At 42.2% G+C, this 24,929-nt stretch overlaps 1 protein-coding gene across 1 annotated transcript; it reads right to left on the bottom strand.

The window, feature by feature from the left end:
- Positions 1-168: 168 nt before the first annotated feature.
- On the bottom strand, positions 169-21,918 carry pcif1 (phosphorylated CTD interacting factor 1). The gene is made up of 16 exons (XM_024428084.2): positions 21,625-21,918; positions 20,246-20,389; positions 19,665-19,789; positions 17,573-17,704; positions 17,148-17,299; positions 13,175-13,329; positions 11,187-11,334; positions 10,404-10,487; positions 6,719-6,818; positions 6,407-6,569; positions 5,923-6,092; positions 5,044-5,130; positions 4,342-4,526; positions 3,990-4,083; positions 3,527-3,702; positions 169-3,138 (listed from the first exon to the last, which is right to left on the bottom strand). Exons 2-16 carry the CDS (start codon positions 20,367-20,369, stop codon positions 2,799-2,801), a joined length of 2,235 nt encoding a protein of 744 aa, XP_024283852.2. The 5' UTR covers positions 20,370-20,389; positions 21,625-21,918; the 3' UTR covers positions 169-2,798.
- Positions 21,919-24,929: the final 3,011 nt, after the last annotated feature.

The following is a 24,929-nucleotide window of genomic DNA, read 5'->3' on the forward strand; positions in this document are numbered from 1 at the left end:
TACATTTTTCTTTCACTAAAGTAATATGGAGTAATGCAACAACTATGGCATAATGTACAGGTATGTCATATTTTCCAAGAGATGGCTCTGGGGAACCTTTAGGGGGTTCAAAGCCCAAAACATGGGATGTCAGCAGACCAGTCAGCATCTTGAAGAGAGCCTAAAAAGTACAGCTACGGTATGGTAGTTTATTAGAAATGCAAACAACATACATGGTTTGACACATTTTACTGGGAACAAATATGATTCAGCGCATCTGTATGCTTGTTCCAATGGAGAAACATTGATAATCTACTCCGAGAGAAGACTAGGAAGATTAATGAATGAATTCAGCACAGACAGTATTTACATTCTCCTTATTCTTGCCCATAGGAATCACATTGAGAAAAACATTCATGGCATTACAAATGTTCTACAGACAATAAATTACCATAAGGGTAAACAGGGATAAATACATGTCGTCATACTCATACTTTATGTAAAAAGTCTATGAATTGATTTAAGAATAAACATTTTTATGATTTAAGTGTCAAAAGTGTCATGCAAAATAAATTCCAAACATACAATCTGCTCTTACTAGAACAAAAAAAAAACGAATTATAAAAATAAACTCAAGGAGTAATTTTGCTGGTTACACCTTATCCATTACTGATGCAATCATACACAAGTCTACTTTTAGATACAAGATAGATTTTTTTCTTCTTTTAATAACACTTTGGTTTAGATTAAAACAATTTCTATGTGATAAACTGTATAATACATAAACAATTTTAAAATATATGTTAAATGAACTCATAAAAAAACATGGAGAAAGACAACATTCAATTGTTTTTTTTTTCTTTCATCAGAGCTCAATACAATTGTGTAACAGAGAAAAATAACACAATTCATACCAATTTTCTGTACAATATCTACAATTTGTTTTGCTGGTGACAGAAACATACTAGGATCAGGGTATGTGACTGGTGCTCAATGCTCAAATGACAAAGAACGAATTGCTAGAGTTTGTATCCAGGTTCTGGGGCGCGATGCCAGACTTACTGTAGTACGTATTATGTTCAAAGAGCAAGATGACCATCATACATTTTCAACAGCATAAACAGATCTTTGTCTTATCCTACAGCCTTATGCCTGCAATCATTGTAGTTCTCTATAAAAAACCTCACTACTAAGTATATACAAATGGGGCAAAGGCAAGTGATGCTATCAAGAAGAAACTATGTCTAAGCTCATTGTACAAAGCATTTGGGCTATAGATGAGAGCATATGCTGAGATGACAGTCCGTGCCTGATAATCATAGTTTACAAGGACAGAGACAAATTTGTCATACGATGGAGGAATTGTACAATAACATTTGTCTTTCATCTTATTTTTTTTTAATACATGAATTCTCTCCCCTCGATGACTGAGGCCGAAGTGAGGCTCTTGGGCCTGTGTCCCAAAAGGCAATCTAGTCCCTATATAGGGCACTTCTTTTGACCAGAGCCCAAAATTAGGGCACTACAGAGGGTACAGAGTGCCACGTTGGACGCAAGGCATCATGACCTTCTTGTTTTGCCTTTTCAAATTTTACATTCATAGTGCTGCCCAGTGATGCGTTCTAATCTCATACTGGTGTAAACATATACAAAAAATACAATTGAGATTGGAGGGATTAAAAACAACGTAACTAATCTATTTTTCTATGCCATACGACAATGTGAAAACACCACAACCAAGGTTGAACACAATGGACATTTTTTTCTATGTTTAAAGAGGGTATAATTTTATATCAGATATTTCATTTAGTGCTTTTCCTTATTTTAAAAGAGGTGGGATAGTGCTCTAAGGGAAGTGACACATTTTGCTCAACAAGCCAGTTCAACTCCTTTCGTAGTTGTTACTTTGGACTTACATATAGCACAGGGGGAAAATAAGAATAATTCAGCTGTTGTTCGAGCCAATGGTTTGCAACATATTGCCATTGTAAGATGTATTAAAGGCCTGTATTTTGCGTGCATTGGGAAAGCGGTTAACAACTTGATGAGCTTTCTTCAACCGCAGATATGGAAACGGTACATGGACATGGACAGGGCCAATATGGAACTACTACTCTCTGGTATTTCTGACCTGCATAACAGTAGTCCACAATGCAATGCAGCAATATAAAGGCCTGAATCTCTCTCGTTCAGTACTCTAACTTACTGCTGGCTGTCGTATGTACAAGGGTTGCCTCTAAACTGTTTGTCGGCTTAAGAGGGTTAGAAACATAGCTGCCTTATTACCCAACGACACCTCCATCCTGTACCTATTAAGGATTAGAAGGGATTTGGACAAACAAAACTTATGTCTTTCAAAATACACATTTTTCAATTCCACACATCAAAACTGACAGCCAAGTCCCGCTGCTCAGGAGCAGATCACTATCCATGAGTTCCAAATAGCAGCCTATTCCCAGAGTGCCATTTGGGACAAACAGTACTTCAAAAAGGCCAATGAACAATGACTAGAATTACCCAATAATTACTGACGACGACAGCACCAATGATAGAAAAAAGGAATCCTAGTAAACCACAACCACTAGCTACATTGATAAAAAGCAACAAGCGTTACTACAGTAAATAACGACCAGAATTATAAAAACCTAGTAGAACTAATATTAAATAGTTGAGAAAGTAAACTGATTTTAAGGGAGGCCCTCCTTCGTAGTCCACTCTAGCAGTCGAAGACCAAATCCCCCCCCCACCACCACCACCATTTGTGGTCTACCCCCACCACCAAACACTCCCTATCCTCACCTATGTCCCCTCCCCTGCTTTTAAACACTGGCTGTTTCAGAAGGTGGTGTAGTCTTTTCCACAGTATTACTACTACTGCTGTTGTCCTGGCGAGCGGGTGATGTGTCCAAACTGGCTGATCGTTCGGGTGCCGTTTTGGCGGCAATAGAGTCTTTGTCGCCTGACCCCCCTGCACTGGCCGGGGAGAGCGTAGTGGGAGCGGAGGAGGGACCTGGGGAGCCCAAGGCTCGCCTGTAGACCTGGTAGGCTGCCAGCAGCTCCTGGATGCGCTCCGGCGTGGGCTCCCACTTCGCAAAGCCAGCGGCATTCTGCAGGAAGATGACCACCGTGCCGTGGACGGCCTTGTAGTACATCTCCTCCCTGAGAGAGATAGCGAGAGAGAGCCATTGAAACTCCCTTCATACAAATCAAAATACAGCTACGCTTGTGTCCTCTTTAGGGTGCATCTGGGAGCGTAATTTCCCAAAATACAGCAAAGAGCACTTGGGCAGCCAAGTGAAAACACCAAGCACATTACACTTGTTGGTCCTGTATGTCAAATATTGTGCGCTATAGCTTGGAAAATAAACTAAATGTGACTCTGGGTGACAAAAAAAAAAGACAAAAAAAAAAGACTGTTTCAAGCATCAAGAAATAAAGTCTGCGTCATGTTTGTTTTTTTCTTTCTTCCATGCCATGAGTATCACGATAACGGTGATGTGACAACCCTAGTCAGAACAATGGACCCTGCGCTGTTGGACACACTCACTTCTTGCAGATGTGCTGCGAGCCGCTGCGGTACTCGTGCTCGAAGGCGGGCACCGACATCTGGTGGCGGCGGAAGGCGCTGGTCTCCATGCGGTGGAGGGCCGGGGTCAGCGGGTCTCGCCACTCCGGGACAAAGATGATGAAGGACAGAGGCTCGCTGGACTTCTCCAGTAGTTTCTATAGGACACATATATTTGTTAAATACAAACACTCCCAGGAATTCAAAAATGAACATTTCAGTTGAAAGTTAAGCTGGAGTTAAATATCGCTAATTGTCCCCCCTGTTCATGTAGGATTTATGTCCTGTAGATTCTCTCCTAATACAGTCGGTGGGATCTACACAGCACGTGGTATATGGACTCATACCACTTTTGAAGTATAAACACATCAGACAGAATTTGAATGAGGGGTGAACCGTCACTTTAAATGAGTTTAACAAGCAATGAGTTACTAAGGAGGAGCACCTCAAAGTGTGTCACCATGGCATCCATCAGCTCCTCACTGAAGGGAGGGTTGGCCTCAAAGGAGCCACTGGCTGGTGAGAAGTTCAGAAAGGGCCTGGGAGGGCAAAGAACATTTTAGAACAGGCTCAAACTAGAAAACCATAGAAGAACAAATAACTAAAAGTACACAGACCATGTCTGGGTGGTCTCTGTTTAGTTGTGATGGGGTAGACCAGTGTTTCTCACATTGAAACTAGCATTGTAAAATAGACAAAAGTCCCTGGACCAGAGGTTGAGAAACACTGGGATAGAGAAAAAATTTTGGGATGAGAAGCAAATCTTTTTTTCTGTTTTTTTGTGATTCTAAACCTACCCCCTGGATCCGAAAAAGCCATCTGTGTCGGGGAAGGCAGAGCAGAACTGCTTGAAGTAGGAGTTGAGTGGCGAGGCGAAACACTCAAAGGTCACCCCGAACTGCTTGTTGAGGGCCTCAAAGACAGGCACGGGGAGAGCCCCCTGTAAGCCCGTCCCCTCATTCACCCCGGCACCAAACATCACCTGCACGACAAATAGTGACATCAGCACAATAAAAGATGACGTCAGCACAACAAATGTCAAGACGTAGCCAGACAGAAAGGATGGCGAGAAAGAGTAACAGGACAGTGATTGTCATCACGATATGGAGGGAAAGTGGACTATAAGAACATCGCCTCTAAACAGATGGCTTCATACTTTGGCAGTGAAGACAAAAATATATAGAAAGAGCAGTGAGTCAAAAAGGCAGGGGTAGAAGGGGTGATGGGGAGGTGAAGTAAGGGGGTGAGGGGGAGGTGAAGTAAGGGGGTGAGGGGGAGGTGAAGTAAGGGGTGAGGGGTGAAGGGGGAGGTGAAGTAAGGGGGTGACGGGGGGAGGTGAAGTAAGGGGGTGACGGGGGAGGTGAAGTAAGGGGGTGACGGGGGGAGGTGAAGTAAGGGGGTGAGGGGGAGGTGAAGTAAGGGGGTGAGGGGGAGGTGAAGTAAGGGGGTGAGGGGGAGGTGAATGGAGATCAACGGCAGGGGTCTAACCCCTAATTTACCAGGTATCTCTTGATAAGGCACCACACTCGTGACAGGAACTTCTCGAACCTGGGATCATCGATGGAGCTGTATCGGTATAATAGCTCCTGAAAGAAAGCATAGAGAGGAGAGTCATTTAGCAGAGGGCACGCCATGTGCCAGAAGGCAATGCTAGTCAATTATATCCACAACACCTTTCAGGATTACATCCTGGTAGTTTCTCAAACAAGAGCAATTCATCTCTCTGGTCATGTAGGACTTCGGATTGCATGCATTACAAACACTCAGTGGTACTGTGCTAGTATCAACACTCAACCAATGACACCCCAGTGCACCTGCATACACTGAATGTACAAAACATTAAGAATACCATATTGGAGTTGACCCCCTTATCCCCTCAGAACAGACTCAATTCATGGACTCTACAAGGTGTCGAAAGCTTTCCACAGGGATGCTGGCACATGTTGACTCCAATGCTTCCCACAGTTGTGTCAAGCTGAATATCCTTTGGGTGGTGAACCATTCTTGATTCACACAGGAAACTGTTTAGCGTGAAAAAACCAACAGTGCTGCAATTCTTGACACAAACCGGTGCGCCTGGTACCTTCCCCGTTCAAAGGCAGTTAAATATTTTGTCTTCCCCTTCACCCTCTGAATGGCAACAATACACAATCCATATCTCAATTGCCTGAAGGCTAAAAAAAAAATATCTTTAACCTGTCTCCTCCCCTTCTTCTACACTGATTGAAGTGGATTTAACAGGTGACATCAATAAGGGATCAAAGCTTTCACCTGGTCAGTCTGTCATGGAAAGAGCAGGTGTTCTTAATGTTTGGTACACTCAGTGTATATTTGTACTTCTAATAATATATACACATTATCGCTGCTACATTACTCACCAGCTTGGTGAAGTAGCTGCGGTTGACCTTGACCATCTCTCCCTTGTAGCGCAGGCAGGCGATGTCGTTCTCAAAGTGCAGCTCCACGCGTGGCTGAGCCGGCGAGGGCAAGGCCAGCCGAATGGGGTAGCAGTATACCAGCCTGTCCTGCACATCTGCTGCCTCTGGGTCTGGGAGAGAGGGAGGGAATGAGGGATAACAGTAGAACAAAAGTTTAAAAAACAGTAAGAAAAACCACACAACCAGTTCATCATGGATATTGAACGGCTTAAATTCAGAGTAAAACCACAATATCAACAACAGACTTTGGGGGGTTTTAAGTTGCTAAATTAGTTGGGCGCAAAGATACTGAACGATTAGAAAGGACATCGCCATTCAAAGTCAATCCATTTCTATGGTTGTGCACCAATGTAATCAATTTGGTCCCGTATGAGTCAGTTGGTAAAGCATGGTGCAGAGTGCGAGGCGATTTAGCACGTCTCACCCGACACGTTGCAGTCCTTCAGCAACGTCTTGTGGGCCTGGTGAATGCGTCGCACGTACTCTGCTGAGATGTGGTAGATCTTCGTACAGATCCCCTCCACAGAGTCTTTGGCCACTGCTGCTACGTGGGGACCGCACTGTTTCCGCAAGTGCTCCAGACGTTCCTGAGGGGGAGGATTTGTTTTGGGATCCGTTTTATTAACATATACATGTCATTGTTCATTCCGTTGAGGTGAAATTTATACAGACACGGATTATTTTGTTGTTGCCACATATACATACAATACACCACACTTCTAAACCACACACACACCATGTAGTCCTCTTTACTGGCCGAGTGGTCCCTCCGTAGCCAGTTCATGGTGTCCTCTGCATTCCATTTCACAACCTTTCGGCTGTCTGGTGTGGCGTTTCTACCAGGACATAAGAGACACCAGTCATTCTTCAGCCAAGACAAAGCATTTCAAAGCAAAGTGCCGTTCAACGAGCCCAATCAAGCTCCCATACACATGCTATGTTCAACGAGCCCAATCAAGCTCCCATACACATGCTATGTTCAACGAGCCCAATCAAGCTCCCATACACATGCTATGTTCAACGAGCCCAATCAAGCTCCCATACACATGCTATGTTCAACGAGCCCAATCAAGCTCCCATACACATGCTATGTTCAACGAGCCCAATCAAGCTCCCATACACATGCTATGTTCAACGAGCCCAATCAAGCTCCCATACACATGCTATGTTCAACGAGCCCAATCAAGCTCCCATACACATGCTATGTTCAACAAGCCCAATCAAGCTTTCTTTTCTTTCCAGTAAGACAGTTGGGGAAAGAGAACGGACTGGTTTTGGTTTAGGATCTGAAGCCACGGGTTTCTGATTCAAGTTTATCAGTGGATGCACATATAAATGCTTTCTGTGTGTGATGGCGAGACATGGTGTTGCTTTTTATGTTACGGTCTGGATCTTGCCGTCAAAGCAGTGGTGTTAAAAATGCTGAGCCATCACTTGAGTTATAGAACATACTATAATATATATATATATATATATATATATATATATATAAAAACATCTCTATACACACACACACAGTTGGAGTCGGAAGTTAACATACACCTTAGCCAAATACATTTAAACTCAGTTTTTCACAATACCTGACATTTAATCCTAGTAAAAATGTCCTGTTTTAGGTCAGTTAGGATCACCACTTTATTTTAAGAAAGTGAAATGTCAGACTAATAGTAGAAAGGATTTATTTCAGCTTTAAATTCTTTCATCACATTCCCATTGGGTCAGAAGTTTACATACACTCAATTCGTATTTGGTAGCATTGCCTTTAAATTGTTTAACTTGGGTCAAATGTTTCAGGTAGCCTTCCACAAGCTTCCCACAATAAGTTGGGTGAACTACTGCCCATTCCTCCTGACAGAGCTGGTTTAACTGAGTCAGGTTTGTAGGCCTCCTTGCTTGCACACGCTTTTTCAGTTCTGCCCACAAATTTTCTATAGGATTGAGGTCAGGGCTTTGTGATGGCCACTCCAATACCTTGACTTTGTTGTCCTTAAGCCATTTTGCCACAACTTTGGAAGTATGCTTGGGGTCAATGTCCATTTGGAAGGCCCATTTGCGACCAAGCTTTAACTTCCTGACTCATGTCTTGAGATGTTGCGTCAATATATCCACATCATTTTCGACTTCAACTGTACATACACATACGTCCTAATGGACACCAGCTCTGTCAGAAGGAATGGGCCAAAATTCACCCAACTTATTGTGGAAGGCCACCCAAAACATTTGACCCAACTTAATTGAACAATTTAAAAGGCAATGCTACCAAATACTAATCGAGTGTGTGTAAACTTCTGACCCACTGGGAATGTGATGAAAGAATTTAAAGCTGAAATAAATTATTCTCACTACTATTATTCTGACATTTCACATTCTTAAAATAAAGTGGTGATCCTAACTGACCTAAAACAGGGAATTTTTACTGGGATTAAATGTTAGGAATTGTGAAAAACTGAGTTTAAATGTATTTGTTCCGACTTCAACTGTATGTATATATATATATATATATATATATATATATATATATATATATATATATATATATATGTGTATGTATGTGTATACAGTGCCTTGCGAAAGTATTCGGCCCCCTTGAACTTTGCGACCTTTTGCCACATTTCAGGCTTCAAACATAAAGATATAAAACTATTTTTTTGTGAAGAATCAACAACAATTGGGACACAATCATGAAGTGGAACGACATTTATTGGATATTTCAAACTTTTTTAACAAATCAAAAACTGAAAAATTGGGCGTGCAAAATTATTCAGCCCCTTTACTTTCAGTGCAGCAAACTCTCTCCAGAAGTTCAGTGAGGATCTCTGAATGATCCAATGTTGACCTAAATGACTAATGATGATAAATACAATCCACCTGTGTATAATCAAGTCTCCGTATAAATGCACCTGCACTGTGATAGTCTCAGAGGTCCGTTAAAAGCGCAGAGAGCATCATGAAGAACAAGGAACACACCAGGCAGGTCCGAGATACTGTTGTGAAGAAGTTTAAAGCCGGATTTGGATACAAAACGATTTCCCAAGCTTTAAAAATCCCAAGGAGCACTGTGCAAGCGATAATATTGAAATGGAATCAGACCACTGCAAATCTACCAAGACCTGGCCGTCCCTCTAAACTTTCAGCTCATACAAGGAGAAGACTGATCAGAGATGCAGCCAAGAGGCCCATGATCACTCTGGATGAACTGCAGAGATCTACAGCTGAGGTGGGAGACTCTGTCCATAGGACAACAATCAGTCGTATATTGCACAAATCTGGCCTTTATGGAAGAGTGGCAAGAAGAAAGCCATTTCTTAAAGATATCCATAAAAAGTGTTGTTTAAAGTTTGCCACAAGCTACCTGGGAGACACACCAAACATGTGGAAGAAGGTGCTCTGGTCAGATGAAAACAAAATTGAACTTTTTGGCAACAATGCAAAACGTTATGTTTGGCGTAAAAGCAACACAGCTCATCACCCTGAACACACCATCCCCACTGTCAAACATGGTGGTGGCAGCATCATGGTTTGGGCCTGCTTTTCTTCAGCAGGGACAGGGAAGATGGTTAAAATTGATGGGAAGATGGATGGAGCCAAATACAGGACCATTCTGGAAGAAAACCTGATGGAGTCTGCAAAAGACCTGAGACTGGGACGGAGATTTGTCTTCCAACAAGACAATGATCCAAAACATAAAGCAAAATCTACAATGGAATGGTTCAAAAATAAACATATCCAGGTGTTAGAATGGCCAAGTCAAAGTCCAGACCTGAATCCAATCGAGAATCTGTGGAAAGAACTGAAAACTGCTGTTCACAAATGCTCTCCATCCAACCTCACTGAGCTCGAGATGTTTTGCAAGGAGGAATGGGAAAAAATTTCAGTCTCTCGATGTGCAAAACTGATAGAGACATACCCCAAGCGACTTACAGCTGTAATCGCAGCAAAAGGTGGCGCTACAAAGTATTAACTTAAGGGGGCTGAATAATTTTGCACGTCCAATTTTTCAGTTTTTGATTTGTTAAAAAAGTTTGAAATATCCAATAAATGTCGTTCCACTTCATGATTGTGTCCCACTTGTTGTTGATTCTTCACAAAAAAATACAGTTTTATATCTTTATGTTTGAAACCTGAAATGTGGCAAAAGGTCGCAAAGTTCAAGGGGGCCGAATACTTTCGCAAGGCACTGTATGTATGTGTATATGTATGTATGTATATATATATATATATGTGTGTATGTGTATATGTATGTATGTGTGAGTGTATTCTAAATTGTTAAGGGAAATACTGTAACGGTATACCAGGAGGTAGTAGTAGCTGGAATTCTTTGAGAGCATCTCTGACTTCATACTCGGAACGATTTCAAAGAATATTAGGTCATATTCAAATGGAATTTGGCCAACTAACTCCAGTGTGCCAGAAACACCTACCTCGAGTCAATCATTTTCTTGGCAGCTTCGGCATATTTGAATAAGAGCTTACGGGCCTCCTCTTTGTACTTGATGCGGGACAACCTGGTGTAAGAAATGACAAAACATGTGGTCAATAAAACTAATTGTTGAAATGAAGACATTTCAGTGTGTTGACAATTCACATACTAAAATGTAAATCAGAATAGTGCAAAAAGTAAACATTTTTGACACATATCGTATAATTTGACAATATCGCAATATTATTTTTGCGCTTGTTGGCATTACCTGCACCAAAACTCAGTATTTTTCCATTCATAGCTTGTTCTCTATCTTATTTATTTTTTTAAATAGGGAGACAATTTGGTTTCAACACTTATTTCCATGACTGATCAAAACTTGACTTCTCATGGCTCTCTTGACCCTCTGCAGCAGACATGTGTTTGGAACATCGAATCACAATAAATATTGTATCGGCACTTTGAAAATATCGTATCGTGTCATCCCTGGCAATTCCCAGCTCTATCAGACAACATACTTCACAATGAAGACCTGAACGGAATCTAGCCATACCAACCATAGTGAATCAAGTCCATCCCAGGGTAGACTAGAATTGGTATCTAGAGATAAGACCTTGGTTCAAAAAGTACATTTTAACATCTTTTGAATCCATTGAGCATTTGCGTGTCTGATGGGTGGGGTTTGCAGTTGTTGGGACTATTCCATTCGTTCCGTTACACCAGGCATGATCAATCAAGCAAATATTTAACCCTAGGACTAACACAGATTCTCTTTCCCACTGACCTGATTGGGATGTCATTCATGACCTCTCTGAACATGGACGGGGAGATGATGGGGTCACACTCGCTGGGCAGTAGGGGGTCTGGCCCTTTGTCCAGCACCTTGCGCTCCAGCAGCCAGCGGTTGAAGGACTCCCGTGGGGGCTCGATACCTATTAGATAGGGGGAAAATCATTGATTATCAAGGTCAGCCAAGAATAGGAACCCCTGGGTTATGTTCACTAGGGCATGCTTTAGGGAAAACATTAGAATCCATTTCATAATGAAACATGAGAAAAGCAACACCAGGTCCCCGCGGTTGTACAAGTTGGGCAAAAAAGGGAGAAAAAAAAAAGTCTTAAATGCTAGGACGCTACGACCGACTTCAGGATCAGAATTTACACCTGTTGCATTAACAGTAAGACTAATGGTAGCTAAGTCTGGCGTCAGCAATGCGCCTTCATGAGATTTAATGCTTCATAAGGATGGTTGCTAGGCAGCGCTCGTTAATCGGCTATTACTATTCTCGTGGCAGTTCTAAACATTGCGAGGCATTTCGAGTCAACCACCATCACAGCTGGAAGGATCAATCATAATTACTGTGGGGATTCATATCACTGAACAATGAAAATATTGGAAGAAAGTAGGCTAGAAAATGTTAGCCAAATTAAGGTGAGTGTTCATGATCTTCGGTCTAGTTATCAGAACATTTTGCAAGCATGTTAGTTAGCTATGTCGCCTACACTATCCTAGTATAACAGGTGGGTTATTTTGCTCTTCACCCTCTTAGTAACCGAGACTATGTCACGACTAAAAGCCCTTGACTTGTCTGATAATCAACATGATTTTGTTTGACTGAATCTCAGTCTGTATATTTGGTTATTTGATCTCTGCCTGGGGAAACAAGTGGTGGCAGCTCACCTTTTTCAAATCAAATCAAATGTATTTATAAAGCCATTCGTACACCAGCGCTGTACGCGCTGTACAGAAACCCAGCCTAAAACCCCAAACAGCAAGCAATGCAGGTGTAGAAGCACGGTGGCTAAGGAAAAACTCCCTAGAAAGGCCAAAACCTAGGAAGAAACCTAGAGGAACCAGGCTATGTGGGGAGGCCAGTCCTCTTCTGGCTGTGTTCTGGGTGGAGATTATAACAGTTTGTTTGTTTGTCAATATGTGATCAGACACATTCAACATGCTATGTAGCATAAATCAAGTGTATTATATTGTTATTGACTCACGTATAGGTAACTCGAAAAGCCCAGAGGTTATGAAATATGAAAACTAGGCTTACATCCTTTTGAAAATATAGATATTTTCTGCATATATCATGAAAGAAGATCGTCCCAATTGAACACCCTACCCCTGCTCCCTACTAGGTGTAAAATCTAGTCTCAATTTAACACCCTACTAGGTGTAAAATCCAGTCTCAATTTAACACCCTACTAGGTGTAAAATCTTGTCTCAATTTAAGACCCTACGCCTGCTCACTCAAATCTACACCCAGGTGTAGCAACAAGTCAAATGTTTAGGTCCGGCATAGAGCGCATTTTGCACTGGACATAGAGTCACCACCAACTGGTGCAACCGGCCCCTGGGTTGTGTTCACTAGGGCATGCATTAGGGAAAACATTTGAATCCATTTCATAATGGAGAATAAGTGTTGCTTATATGAAAAGTTCAGCTAGTCCGTCGCCGTTTCAGTCCGTGGTCTTCCGTTCGGTGCCTAATGAACATGACCCGGGGCTAGAGTGAAAACCTGCCCACCCTGCTGCACTCCAGTAGCAGGGGTGGAGGAGTGACCACAATGGCTTAGAAAATATTGTCAGCGCTGTTTCAGACAGACACTTAATGCTCACCTAGAAAGTAAACGTCTAGCTGCCTAATGGGGATGCACCTCGAAAAGTAAGACTTTATGGTAACAAAAGCAAGAAATAAAAGGTTTAAAAAAAAAAAATATATATATATATATATATATAGTTTGACTTGACAATTGCAGTTGCATGGGTAATGTACCTTCTCGTTGGTAGCAGAGCTCGTGGTAGTGCTGCCGTAGCTTGGTGGTGAGATGGGCACGTTGGAGCTCCATCTCTGGGTGGGGCGGTAGATGGTTGGCAGGGGGTCGCTCTCTGATCACTGCGTTCGTCTGAACATCCAGGTCCCAGTATATTCTACCACAGGATCGATATAACTGGTTATTTCAACTTGACAGAACTGTATTATAAGTTACGGTGCTACATAAAATCCAAAACAAGACCCGCCTGCCCTGTATATTGCAGAGATCACACAATTGTGAACTGTGGGTGCACTATAGGCTATACAAATTAGGGATGTGTACATTTCCCTTTTAAGACGATTCAATACGTATCTAGATACATGGGCTCTGATACGATACAGGAACGGTATATTTAAGTTTGAAGGCTTTCACTAAAGCACCTTATACCACCCACCACTGCGACTTGTATGCTCTAGTCGGCTGGCCCTCGCTACATATTCGTCGCCAGACCCACTGGCTCCAGGTCATCTACAAGTCCATGCTAGGTAAAGCTCCGCCTTATCTCAGTTCGCTGGTCACGATGGCAACACCTATCCGTAGCACGCGCTCCAGCAGGTGTATCTCACTGATCATCCCTAAAGCCAACACTTCATTTGGCCGCCTTTCCTTCCAGTTCTCTGCTGCCTGTGACTGGAACGAATTGCAAAAATCGCTGAAGTTCGAGACTTTTATCTCCCTCACCAACTTCAAACATCTGCTATCTGAGCAGCTAACCAATCGCTGCAGCTGTTCATAGTCTATCGGTAAATAGCCCACCCATTTTTACCTACCTCATCCCCATACTGTTTTTATTTATTTACTTTTCTGCTCTTTTGCACACCAATATCTCTACCTGTACATGACCATCTGATCATTTATCACTCCAGTGTTAATCTGCAAAATTGTAATTATTTGCCTACCTCCTCATGCCTTTTCCACACAATGTATAGACTCCCCTTTTTTTTCTCTACTGTGTTATTGACTTGTTAATTGTTTACTCCATGTGTAACTCTGTGTTGTCTGTTCAGACTGCTATGCTTTATCTTGGCCAGGTCGCAGTTGTAAATGAGAACTTGTTCTCAACTAGCCTACCTGGTTAAATAAAGGTGAAATAAATAAAAATAAAACATTCGGTTTGATTGGAGAACGAATCAGTGCGAGTCGTTTCAACGCATAAACACAATCATTTTCAAAATTAAAATCTGCTGCTGATGGAACTCACGAGCAGACTTCTGTCTGTCTGTGTGTGTGTGAATGACACGTCTATGGTGTATACGATGTAGTCACCTCATCTGAGTCATAGGGGAGACTAGGCAACTACCACTATCAGATTAGGGCAATGTAGCCTGTTCTTTTGTTTCCCCCTCTTTGGTTCTGAAATCACCATCGGCCACTAATGAACTTGTCATTTTTGTCGATTGTGTTTGAGCTTGTAATGTGTCAACATTTATCATTTACAAATCAGCTATGACATAGCCAATGAATATACAGCATAACTTTGGATTTCAACACATCTCAAAATCGAATGGTTTTGACCATTTAGAGAGCTTATTTTCTCCTACCGCTTTGGCCACGCAGTGCGCCTCGCAAAAGTGATTCCTCATAATGAAATTATCAACTTTACCCTGTATATCAAAACATCACACTGACTGTTGGGCTGCCGAGTGGCGCAGCAGTCTAAGGTACTGCATCTCAGAGTCCCATAGGGCGGCGCACAATTGGCCCAGCGTCGTTAGGGCTTGGCCGGGGTAGGCCGTCATTGTAAATAAGAATTTGTTCATAACTGACTAGCCTAGTTAAATAAAGGTTAAATACAAAATTGTTTAAAGCCAAACGTACAAAACTATTGCTGATAGTGAACCTGAACAATCAAAATATCTATTGTTTCCGGTAGCTTACTTTTATTCCGGTAAAAAACACATTTTCAACAGCGCATAGATAATAACCTAGCAAATTACATACGTAATTACAAATTACGTACATACTCAACTAATGAAGCCTAATATCGAGCAAGCCATTTTAGCATTTTAATGCTTATGGTGCCGTGCAGATGTGCAAGATCAGGAAGAGGCCACCCACCATATGTTGGTCAGCACGCCAAGCTGGACACAGTGCCCAGTTTGACTAGGCTACTGATATTCCCTAGGGTTGTTCGGCATGCAAAATGACTTGTAGATCAATGACTGTCAACACAGTTTCATGCTTAGATCGACACTGAAGGAGAGGAAGCATCAGTTGTCACAGTAGATTAGGTATTTTCGGAATGAAGAAAGTAATGAGCAAAACATTTTAGTGAATCAGCGGTTTGTAATGTTTGAATACTTTTTATGACCAATGCATGGATCGGTTTGGGATCCACGGACCAATGTAGTTGTATCTTAAACATCTGAATCTGGACCAATGCATATAGGTGAATCGTTACATCCCCAATACAAATATTTACAGACATGAGCAGATCAACATATGTTACAGCAGGACCCCCACTGCAACGCGTTTTGACCAAAAAGGTCTTCCTCAGGCAGTGTCCATGAGATGTCTACTTTAGAGGTCGACCGATTATGATTTTTCAACGCCGATACCGATTTTTGGAGGACCAAAAAAGGCCGATACCGATTAAATACACATGGCAATTACAACAAAACTGAATGAACACTTATTTTAACTTAATATAATAGATAAATAAAATCTATATAGTCTCAAATAAATAATGAAACATGTTAAATTTGGTTTAAATAATGCAAAAACAGTGTTGGAGAAAAGTAAAAGTGCAATATGTGCCATGTAAAAAAGTTAACGTTTAAGTTCCTTGGTCAGAACATATGAAAGCTGGTGGTTCAATATTCCCAGTTCTTCAATATTAAAGTTAACAAGTTTTAGGTTGTAGTTTTTATAGGAATTATGACGAGTCAACTATTTCTCTCTATACCATTTGTATTTCATATACCTTTGATTATTGGATGTTCTAATAGGCACTTTAGTATTGCCAGCCTAATCTCGGGAGTTGATGGGCTCGAAGTCATAAACAGCGCTGTGATTCAAGCATTGCTAAGAACTGCTGGCAAACGCAGTAAAGTTTGAATTAATGCTTACGAGCCTGCTGCTGCCTTCCACCGCTCAGTCAGCCTGCTCTATCAAATCATAGACTTAATTATAATAAACACAGAATTACGAGCCTTCGGTCATTAATATGGTCAAATCCGGAAACTATAATTTCGAAACAAAACCTTTATTCTTTCAGTAAAATACGGAACAATTACGTATTTTATTAAAATGGGTAGCAACCCCAAGTCTAAATATTGCTGTTACATTGCACAACCTTCAATTTTATGTAAAATTCTGGCAAATTAGTTCGCAACGAGCCAGGCGGCCCAAACTGTTGCATATACCCTGACTCTGCGTGCAATGAACCCAAGAGAAGTGACACAATTTACCTGGTTAATATTGCCTGCTAACATGAATGAAATATACAGGTTTAAATAAATATACTTCTGTGTATTGATTTTAAGAAAAGCATTGATGTTTATGGTTAGGTACATTCGTGCAACAATTGTGCTTTTGTTAACCCATCACCCGTTTGGCGAAGTAGGCTGTGATTAGATGATAACTTAACAGGCACCGCATTGATTATATGCAACGCAGGACAAGCTAGTTAGCCTAGTAATATCATCAACCATGTGTAGTTAACTAGTGATTATGTGAAGATTCATTGTTTTTTTACAAGATAAGTTTAAATGCTAGCTAGCAACTGACCTTGGCTCCTGCTGCACTCGCGTAACAGGTGGTCAGCCTGCCACGCAGTTTCCTCGTGGAATGTAATGTAATCGGCCATAATCAGCGTCCAAAAATACTGATTGTTATGAAAACTTCTGCCTAATTAAAATCAGCCATGCCGATTAATCGGTTGACCTCTAGTCTACATATCAATTCCAGCGATTGTGATGTGGCTGTACTCACACGCTGGGACGGTATGGGGCTGGGGCGGGCATAGAGTGCTGCCCTGGCTTGTCTTCTGTGCCTGTGGTAGAGTTCCATGGCTTAGCCCCGGGGGTAATGGGTGAGATGGGAACTATTGGGGTAGTTGGGGTTACCGGTATACCAACCTCAATCTGTCAACGACACAGTAACATATCGGATTAGACTGACAATTAAGACAGTGGAAATATTCAAATAATACATATATGAAACAATCTACAGAGACAACGGACTCCAGTAAATTCCAGTAAAACATGACTTTCGTCGTGTCAGGCAAGACAGCACTGCGTCGTCTAATAGATAAGCTCGAATGTGAATCACATTGGTAAAGAAGCGTGAAAATTGTCACGCTTGTATAATTTTACGGCATTGAAGTTGTAAGAAACGTGTTCTTCTCAATGACTCACCTTGGACCTCTTGAAGCTGTTAGGACCCCCCTGGGCGGTCTCCTCCGACAGGCGTCTCTTGCGTTGCCCGTTGCCCACGCCGGCGTCGCCCGTTCCCTCGGCTGGGGCAGCGTTCAAACCCAGCGGGTCAGACTAAGACAGACAGAAACAAACAGACAAGCCGCCAAGTTAGGAGCAGAACAGGAAAACAAGACAAGTGATGTCGATATAATAAAAAGGAGGTTCAGCCAAGCTCCATCAAGAGACAAAAGAGGACGTGGGGTACTTGGAACAGAACTTGAGAAGGATAATTATCCCCTCTGTCCCAAACAGCGGTTGGCATCCAATTATTGTTGCATTACCGCCACCTACTAGACTAGAGTAAAACTCCCGTAAAACCCCCCACTCCACTAATTAAATATATTTATTCCTATCTCGTGCCAACAACCTGAAAGGATGGGACACCACCACTTAACACGCCCTGTAACGCTTCTGATGTCAAGTCACGCACATCCAAATACCTCTGCAACTGCCACCACAACCTCAATTTCTGTGACTTACGTTCCATCCCTGCAGTACAATTGATAACCATTACTTTAAATTCTAAAAATCCAATCTCACTGAAACATACATCACTTGTTGGTTTTTTTCACTCTGTACTGGTACAGATCTACTACTCACACCTCTCATCTCAGGACCCCAACCTAACCCTGGAAACCTCAACCTGCCTCACCTCTCATCTCAGGACCCCCCCCCTAACCCTGAAACCTCTCACACAGGACATTTCTGATCCCCAGCCCCATGGGCACCCCTAAAATTAACACATACCACTAGCCCAATGCTGCACATTCCTTTGTCTCTTGCCCTTCTGCATACTTCTCACACCTAGGAACCTCCCTCCTACACACTGCTGCCACATGCCCATAAGCTTGACATCTGTAACAACGTAATGTATTTGGCAGAAAAGCTTGTACAGGATAAATTTATATCCTAACATCGCTTTGTTGGGCAAAGACTAAACATCAAAACTCAAAAGAACAGACAACGACTTCAGTTTCACCACACACGCTACCCTGTCTGCGTCTCACCAAACGACGAGCATAAACACCGGGAATCTTCCCCTTCAGTTGGTCAACTTTTACTGCTACCCCAGTTATCACTCCTTCCATGGTACCCTTTTCTTGAGTGAAACAATTCATATTTCTTGCCCCCATTCGTTTAATGCCGACGGCCTTTTCCCTCTGACTAGCAGAAACAAACAATAATCACAAGACCACTTCTGGTTACCCTCACCGATTCCACAGTACCCAACTCTGTTTTCATCCACCCCGAAACCACAAATAGATCAGCCAAAAGGCAAGGGTCCACTTTTTCCAAAATCTTCAACCCTACTGTCACAGACTCATCTTTACCTGACCCTGGGTGCAAGCCTCGGGCTTTGAAAACTTCACCACACCTACCACCTCCGATACATCAACCTCATTCACTTCCATTTCTCCTCCTGTCTTCAGCTCACTCTGCTTACACTTTCTACCATTCTTCTTTAACAAACCATCTCCCACTTCCCCACCATTTTTAACCAACTCAAGCTCACAGTCGTCCGCCCCCTCTCTCTCTGACCTCCTCTGCTTCTCTTTTTCCCCTCAATTCCTCCTCCGTATTCCAAGTATAAGTCTCCTTATCATAATACTGCACTTCTCCTGGCATATACATCTTGTTCGTGCTTTCTCAAGGGACGCCACTTAACAGGCTGTCACGATCTCCGTACAATCAGCACGAACCCCTCGGGATGTCGCGCTCAACAGTGCATCCCACGTATACATAAAAAAAAAAAATGTTTTATTTATTTAACTAGGCAAGTCAGTTTAGAACAAATTCTTATTTTTGATGATGGCCTACCCCGGCCAAACCCGGATGACTCTGGAACAATTGTGCGCCGCCCTATGGGACTCCCAATCACAACCGGATGTGATGCAGCCTGGAAAGGACCTGCTTCGTCTTGATGTTTTCCTTTATCAAAAGTTACAGCAACACTTTTCCATTTTCAAACAAGCACGCTCTTCCAACAACCCATCTGTCACAAAACAAACAGCAAAACCCATTTTTCACTCACAATGACATCATGCTGCCCCAGGACTGGCATCTCCCACAGCGACTGATTGGTGAAACGGTTGAACCAGTAGGGCCTGTTCTCCCGCTTGCTCCAGCATTTCGACCAGCCTGCCTGGACGAGTTCGTCTGCACAAACAGGAAAGGTGTCAGAAATGTCTAATCTATCTCCATTCAGTTGCATGTCATCTTTGTCAGAGCCAGCAATCTTTCCTTCATCAGCACTGATCTCAAGACAAGGCCTAATTTATACCCTACATATATACACATAGGATACCCATTTTTGGTAGTTTACTTGCATTGCCTAATTAGGGTATACATTAGATTTTAAAATAATTGTATGAATGCTTGGTAAGCAGAGCGGAAAGCTGAGTTACGCCATATATATATCACCAGGGCTATCTTCAGTGCTGGACTTGGGCAGGAGAACCAGCACCTCAAATGTTTTACTGCTTCAGCTCCTGTTCCACATATAGAATATAATCTCAAAAGTATTGTGGAGCTGCTACACCAAAAAAACAACACCAGCACCCAAAATGAGTACATGCACCTATTTTAGTCCAAGTCAAGCACTGGCTATCTTACCTGGCAACTCTGGCATTGGTTTGCTGGTTGAAGGTGAGACAGGAGACCCCTGTGTGGCAGAGCCTGTGGGAGACATCACCATAGAGGTGTCCACCTTCACTGTTGTGTGATTCTCACTTGTCATCTCTCCTCATCTGTCCTGTCCTGAAAATAAAAGGTAGAATATTAGAAAAAGGGGTATTCAGTTCATATTGCCAGGTAAAAATACTGTGTACGCTACTTCTTTATTTATGACACAACACTGCCTAAATAATTAATATTATTTTATGTGATCAAATGTAAACATGTCCCATAATCTCCAAGGTAACCGAGTGGTGATTGTCATATTTCGGGAAAGCATGTCCAATCAAGCAAGTTTTAATCCTCCTGACATTTTAAAAACCAGACCCTTAATGGACATTTCTTGCAGTCTGGTGTGAATGGTAGTCTACTACTACTACTACTCATTAATTCCCTAAATGATAAGACTCATCCCAGAGCCGTAGTGTGTTTTGCAGTAGCAAAAATAACAGTTGCTCGCCCGAGACGGTTGAACATTTAACAGTGAAACGTTAAATGAGCGCATGATTAGTCTACAGTAGCGAGCTAGAATGTGTTGTGCTTGCACAAGGTGTTATTGCCAACATTGTGCAGACAAGATACCATAATATCCGGATAGATAGTCCCTAAGAACGACAGTTCCTAAGAGCTTAACTAGCTAGCTAACTAGTTAAGCTAACACGAATGTGTTACGTACGGGACATGTAGCTAGTAGCTAGCTACACCTATGCCTTATAGCTACGTGGTTCATGATTTATTTAAATGTGATTTAGATAGAACATTCCAAATTGACATCTTGGAGATGCGTTTTCTATCTTTTGTCGTTGATAACACAAATGGGCAAAAGAAGGACACGCATGCGCCTGCTACACCGCCCACCCCAGTTTGAGCTGCCCGAAAACAAACACGGAGGAGGAGGGGAAGCCGCTGGGTAGCTGCGCTACACAACAAAAGGCAACAGCATCATCTCGGGAACCTAGGCGGGGGATACGTGGAATAAACATTTAATATACGGTAGGATACTGTACGAAACAGGGTTAATGAGACATAAAAAGGACGAGAGTTAGTAAGACTACCCGTGTATGCTGTCAAAATAGAGAATGGAGGCGTATCTGACCTCCTTATTTCAAACACATACACAATTTTGGGCGCGCACTTTGGTTAAGACAAGATGGCGCGCGCGCTCTCGACTCATAGCCACTGCACCCCTTGCAGGCAATATTGTTTGTTTATTTCGTGCAATGACAATGCGTGCATTTTGAGTAGATAATATGATACCCCGCATATTCCACCACCTGCCCATGCCCTTGCTGTAGCGCTAAATTGGTTATTCCCCTTACCTTGTAGAGGTTTGTTGAGAACCCTGTATAGGCTTTGCTCTATTCAATCCGTACCCGCCTCCGCCTCTCCCTCCCCACCTTCTCCGCCATCTTGTATCGGGGACTCGGGCCTTGGTATTGCGCACGCGCCAGTTTAGTTGTCATTTCAGGATAACATTGTCATTGAGAAGTAGCCATATGTAGAAGGGCATTTGTAGGTAGGCATACAGAAATAGTTATTCACAACGTCGCTTGTGAAAGTAATCATGCAAAAACACATTTGCAAACTCGTCTGAACTATTTAACCAGTAATAACTTCGATGGCATGTTTTGTGCTGTGGCTACTTTTCCCATTGATAGCCTTCAGCTACATGCTCATTAGTCTATGTATTTATTCTCATATTATTAGAACACTTTATTATGCCTGTGTGATAGGTCTGTTATTTATGTATGTGAAGAATAATAAATGAACAACTTTCAATTCATGTTGCTGTTTTCTCTCTTATTATGTGTGCACTGAATGGTAAATATCATACAAAATAATATACATGTTATAAAAATAGAAACATATTTGGGGTCTTGGGAAAGTAAAAGTTGTAGTCCTGAAAACTGGAAGTTACCTCTGATTTGTTCAGACATTACCTATGGGGCAAATTAATGGAGAAAGAATGGAGTTTTGGGATAAACAATGAAAATAAGGTCTGAATTTAAAATGCTTAGGAGATCTTATGTTTTGTTTTATGGGATAATATCAGTCAGGTAACTTGACCTTTATGAATTATGAAGCCTTTATGTGCTTGTTTTGATTACATAAATGCTTCAATGCATAGAAAGTGACAGTAGATGATGAAGATTATCTCACAGAACAAAACGTATACAATCTCCTAAGCCTGTGTTTACCACAGACCTTATTTTCGGCATTTATCCAAAAACCCAACTAATCATTGCGGAGTTAGTGCCTACAAAACGACGCCATTTCTATTTCAAAGGTTTCTAACAACCAACGCTATCTGTGCCTTGCACATGATCTCAATAAATAGCTTTTTATAGTTACTGTGTCTCAGGTGTGACTGGGTTGTTTGAAATGTGTAGGCATACAGGGTTACATAAACTCAGCAAAAAAAGAAACGTCCTGTTTTCAGGACCCTGTCTTTCAAAGATAATTCGGAAAAATCCAAATAACTTCACAGATCTTCATTGTAAAGGGTTTAAACACTGTTTCCCATGCTTGTTCAATGAACCATAAACAATTAATGAACATGCACCTGTGGAACGGTCGTTTATAACAGCTTACAGACGGTAGGCAATTAAGGTCACAGTTATGAAAACTTAGGACACTAAAAAGGCCTTTCTACTGACTCTGAAAAACACCAAAAGAAAGATGCCCAGGGTCCCTGCTCATCGGCATGAACGTGCCTTAGGCATGCTGCAAGGGGTTACGAGGACTGCAGATGTGGCCAGGGCAATAAATTGCAATGAGATGCCTAAGACAGCGCTACAGGGAGACAGGACGGACACTGATCATCCTCGCAGTGGCAGACCACGTGTAACAATACCTGCACAGGATCGGTGCATCCGAACATCACACAGGTACAGGATGGCAACAACAACTGCCAGAGATACACCAGGAACACACAATCCCTCCATCAGTGCTCAGACTGTCCACAATAGGCTGAGAGAGGCTGGACTGAGGGTTTGTAGGCCTGTTGTCAGGCAGGTCCTCACCAGACATCACTGGCAAAAACGTTGCCTATGAACACAAACCCACCATCGCTGGACCAGACAGGACTGGCAAAAAGTGCTCTTCACTGACGAGTTTTGTCTCACCAGGGGTGATGGTCAGATTCACATTTATCGTTGAATGAATGAGAGTTACACCGAGGCTTGTTCTCTGGAGCGGGATCGATTGGAGGTGGAGGGTCCGTCATGGTCTGTGGCGGTGTTGGACAGCATCATCGGACTGAGCTTGTGGTCACTGCAGGCAATCTCAACGCTGTGCGTTACAGGGAAGACATCCTCCTCCCTCATGTGGTACCCTTCCTGCAGGCTCATCCTGACATGACCCTCCAGCATGACAATGCCACCAGCCATACTGCTCGTTCTGTACGTGATTTCCTGCAAGACAGGAATGTAAGGGTTCTGCCATGGCTAGCGAAAAGCCCGGATCTCAATCCCATTGAGCATGTCTGGGACCTGTTGGATCAGAGGGTGAGGGCTAGGGCCATTCCCCCCCAGAAATGTCTGTGAACTTGCAGGTGCCTTGGTGGAAGAGTTGGGTAACATCTCACAGCAAGAACTGGCAAATCTGGTGCAGTCCATGAGGAGGAGATGCACTGCAGTACTTAATGCAGCTGGTGGCCACAACAGATACTGACTGTTACTTTTGAGTTTGACCCCCCCCCTTTGTTCAGGGACACATTATTCAATTTCTGTTAGTCACATGTCTGTGGAACTTGTTCAGTTTATGTCTTAGTTGTTGAATCTTGTTATGTTCATACAAACATTTACACATGTTAAGTTTGCTGAAAATAAACGCAGTTGACAGTGAGAGGACGTTTATTTTTTTGCTGAGTTTATGATATTGTACAACAGGTCAGGAGAAAAGTCATGTCTCACTTGTTGACCATAAATGATGTCATCACTGACATCTGGTGGTGCATGGATGTATGGATGATCTGTTCTTCTATGGCCATTAAAGGTGTTACACCTAGAAACCCTCCCCTATGCAGAAGCTAGGTGAATTGCAACGGCACTAGGCTGCATTCACAACAAATCTCCCCCTCCCCTGCATTCCATAAAATGGTGAACTCTCGCTTTAAAATAAAAATGTGTTTTAATTAAACATTTCTATTTCACAGCGATTTAGATAGTACAATGATTCCCTACACTATTCATTGATTGTTTTCTCACATAAACTGAAATTGAGCGAAAAGTGTAGAATTTTAGCAACCGGGAAATGACAGCAATTTCTACATTGGTGACTTGACCCGATTTCCACTAGATAACACAACCACAAAGTCAAAACAGCATTCCCATTTTGACAACACATGCCACTTTGGCGGGAGAAATCAATAGGCGAATATCAGAGCAAATCACAACACTGGTGGGTAAATAATACTCTGAAACACTATCATTGCACTATTACTACAGATATACTGTATTATGGCCATTTTCTGAAATTACAATGCAAAAATTCACCCATCACATTTTATGCTGTAGTCTACAATTGGTGCAGAAGCCTCACGCCATATACTTAATTTAAAAAATATATCCTCCCATTTCTCTGAACAGCTCTTTTATGTTGTGTTTTTTATACGTCAAATAAG

The sequence above is a fragment of the Oncorhynchus tshawytscha genome, linkage group LG07, assembly GCF_018296145.1.
Source record: "Oncorhynchus tshawytscha isolate Ot180627B linkage group LG07, Otsh_v2.0, whole genome shotgun sequence".
Taxonomy (NCBI): domain Eukaryota; kingdom Metazoa; phylum Chordata; class Actinopteri; order Salmoniformes; family Salmonidae; genus Oncorhynchus; species Oncorhynchus tshawytscha.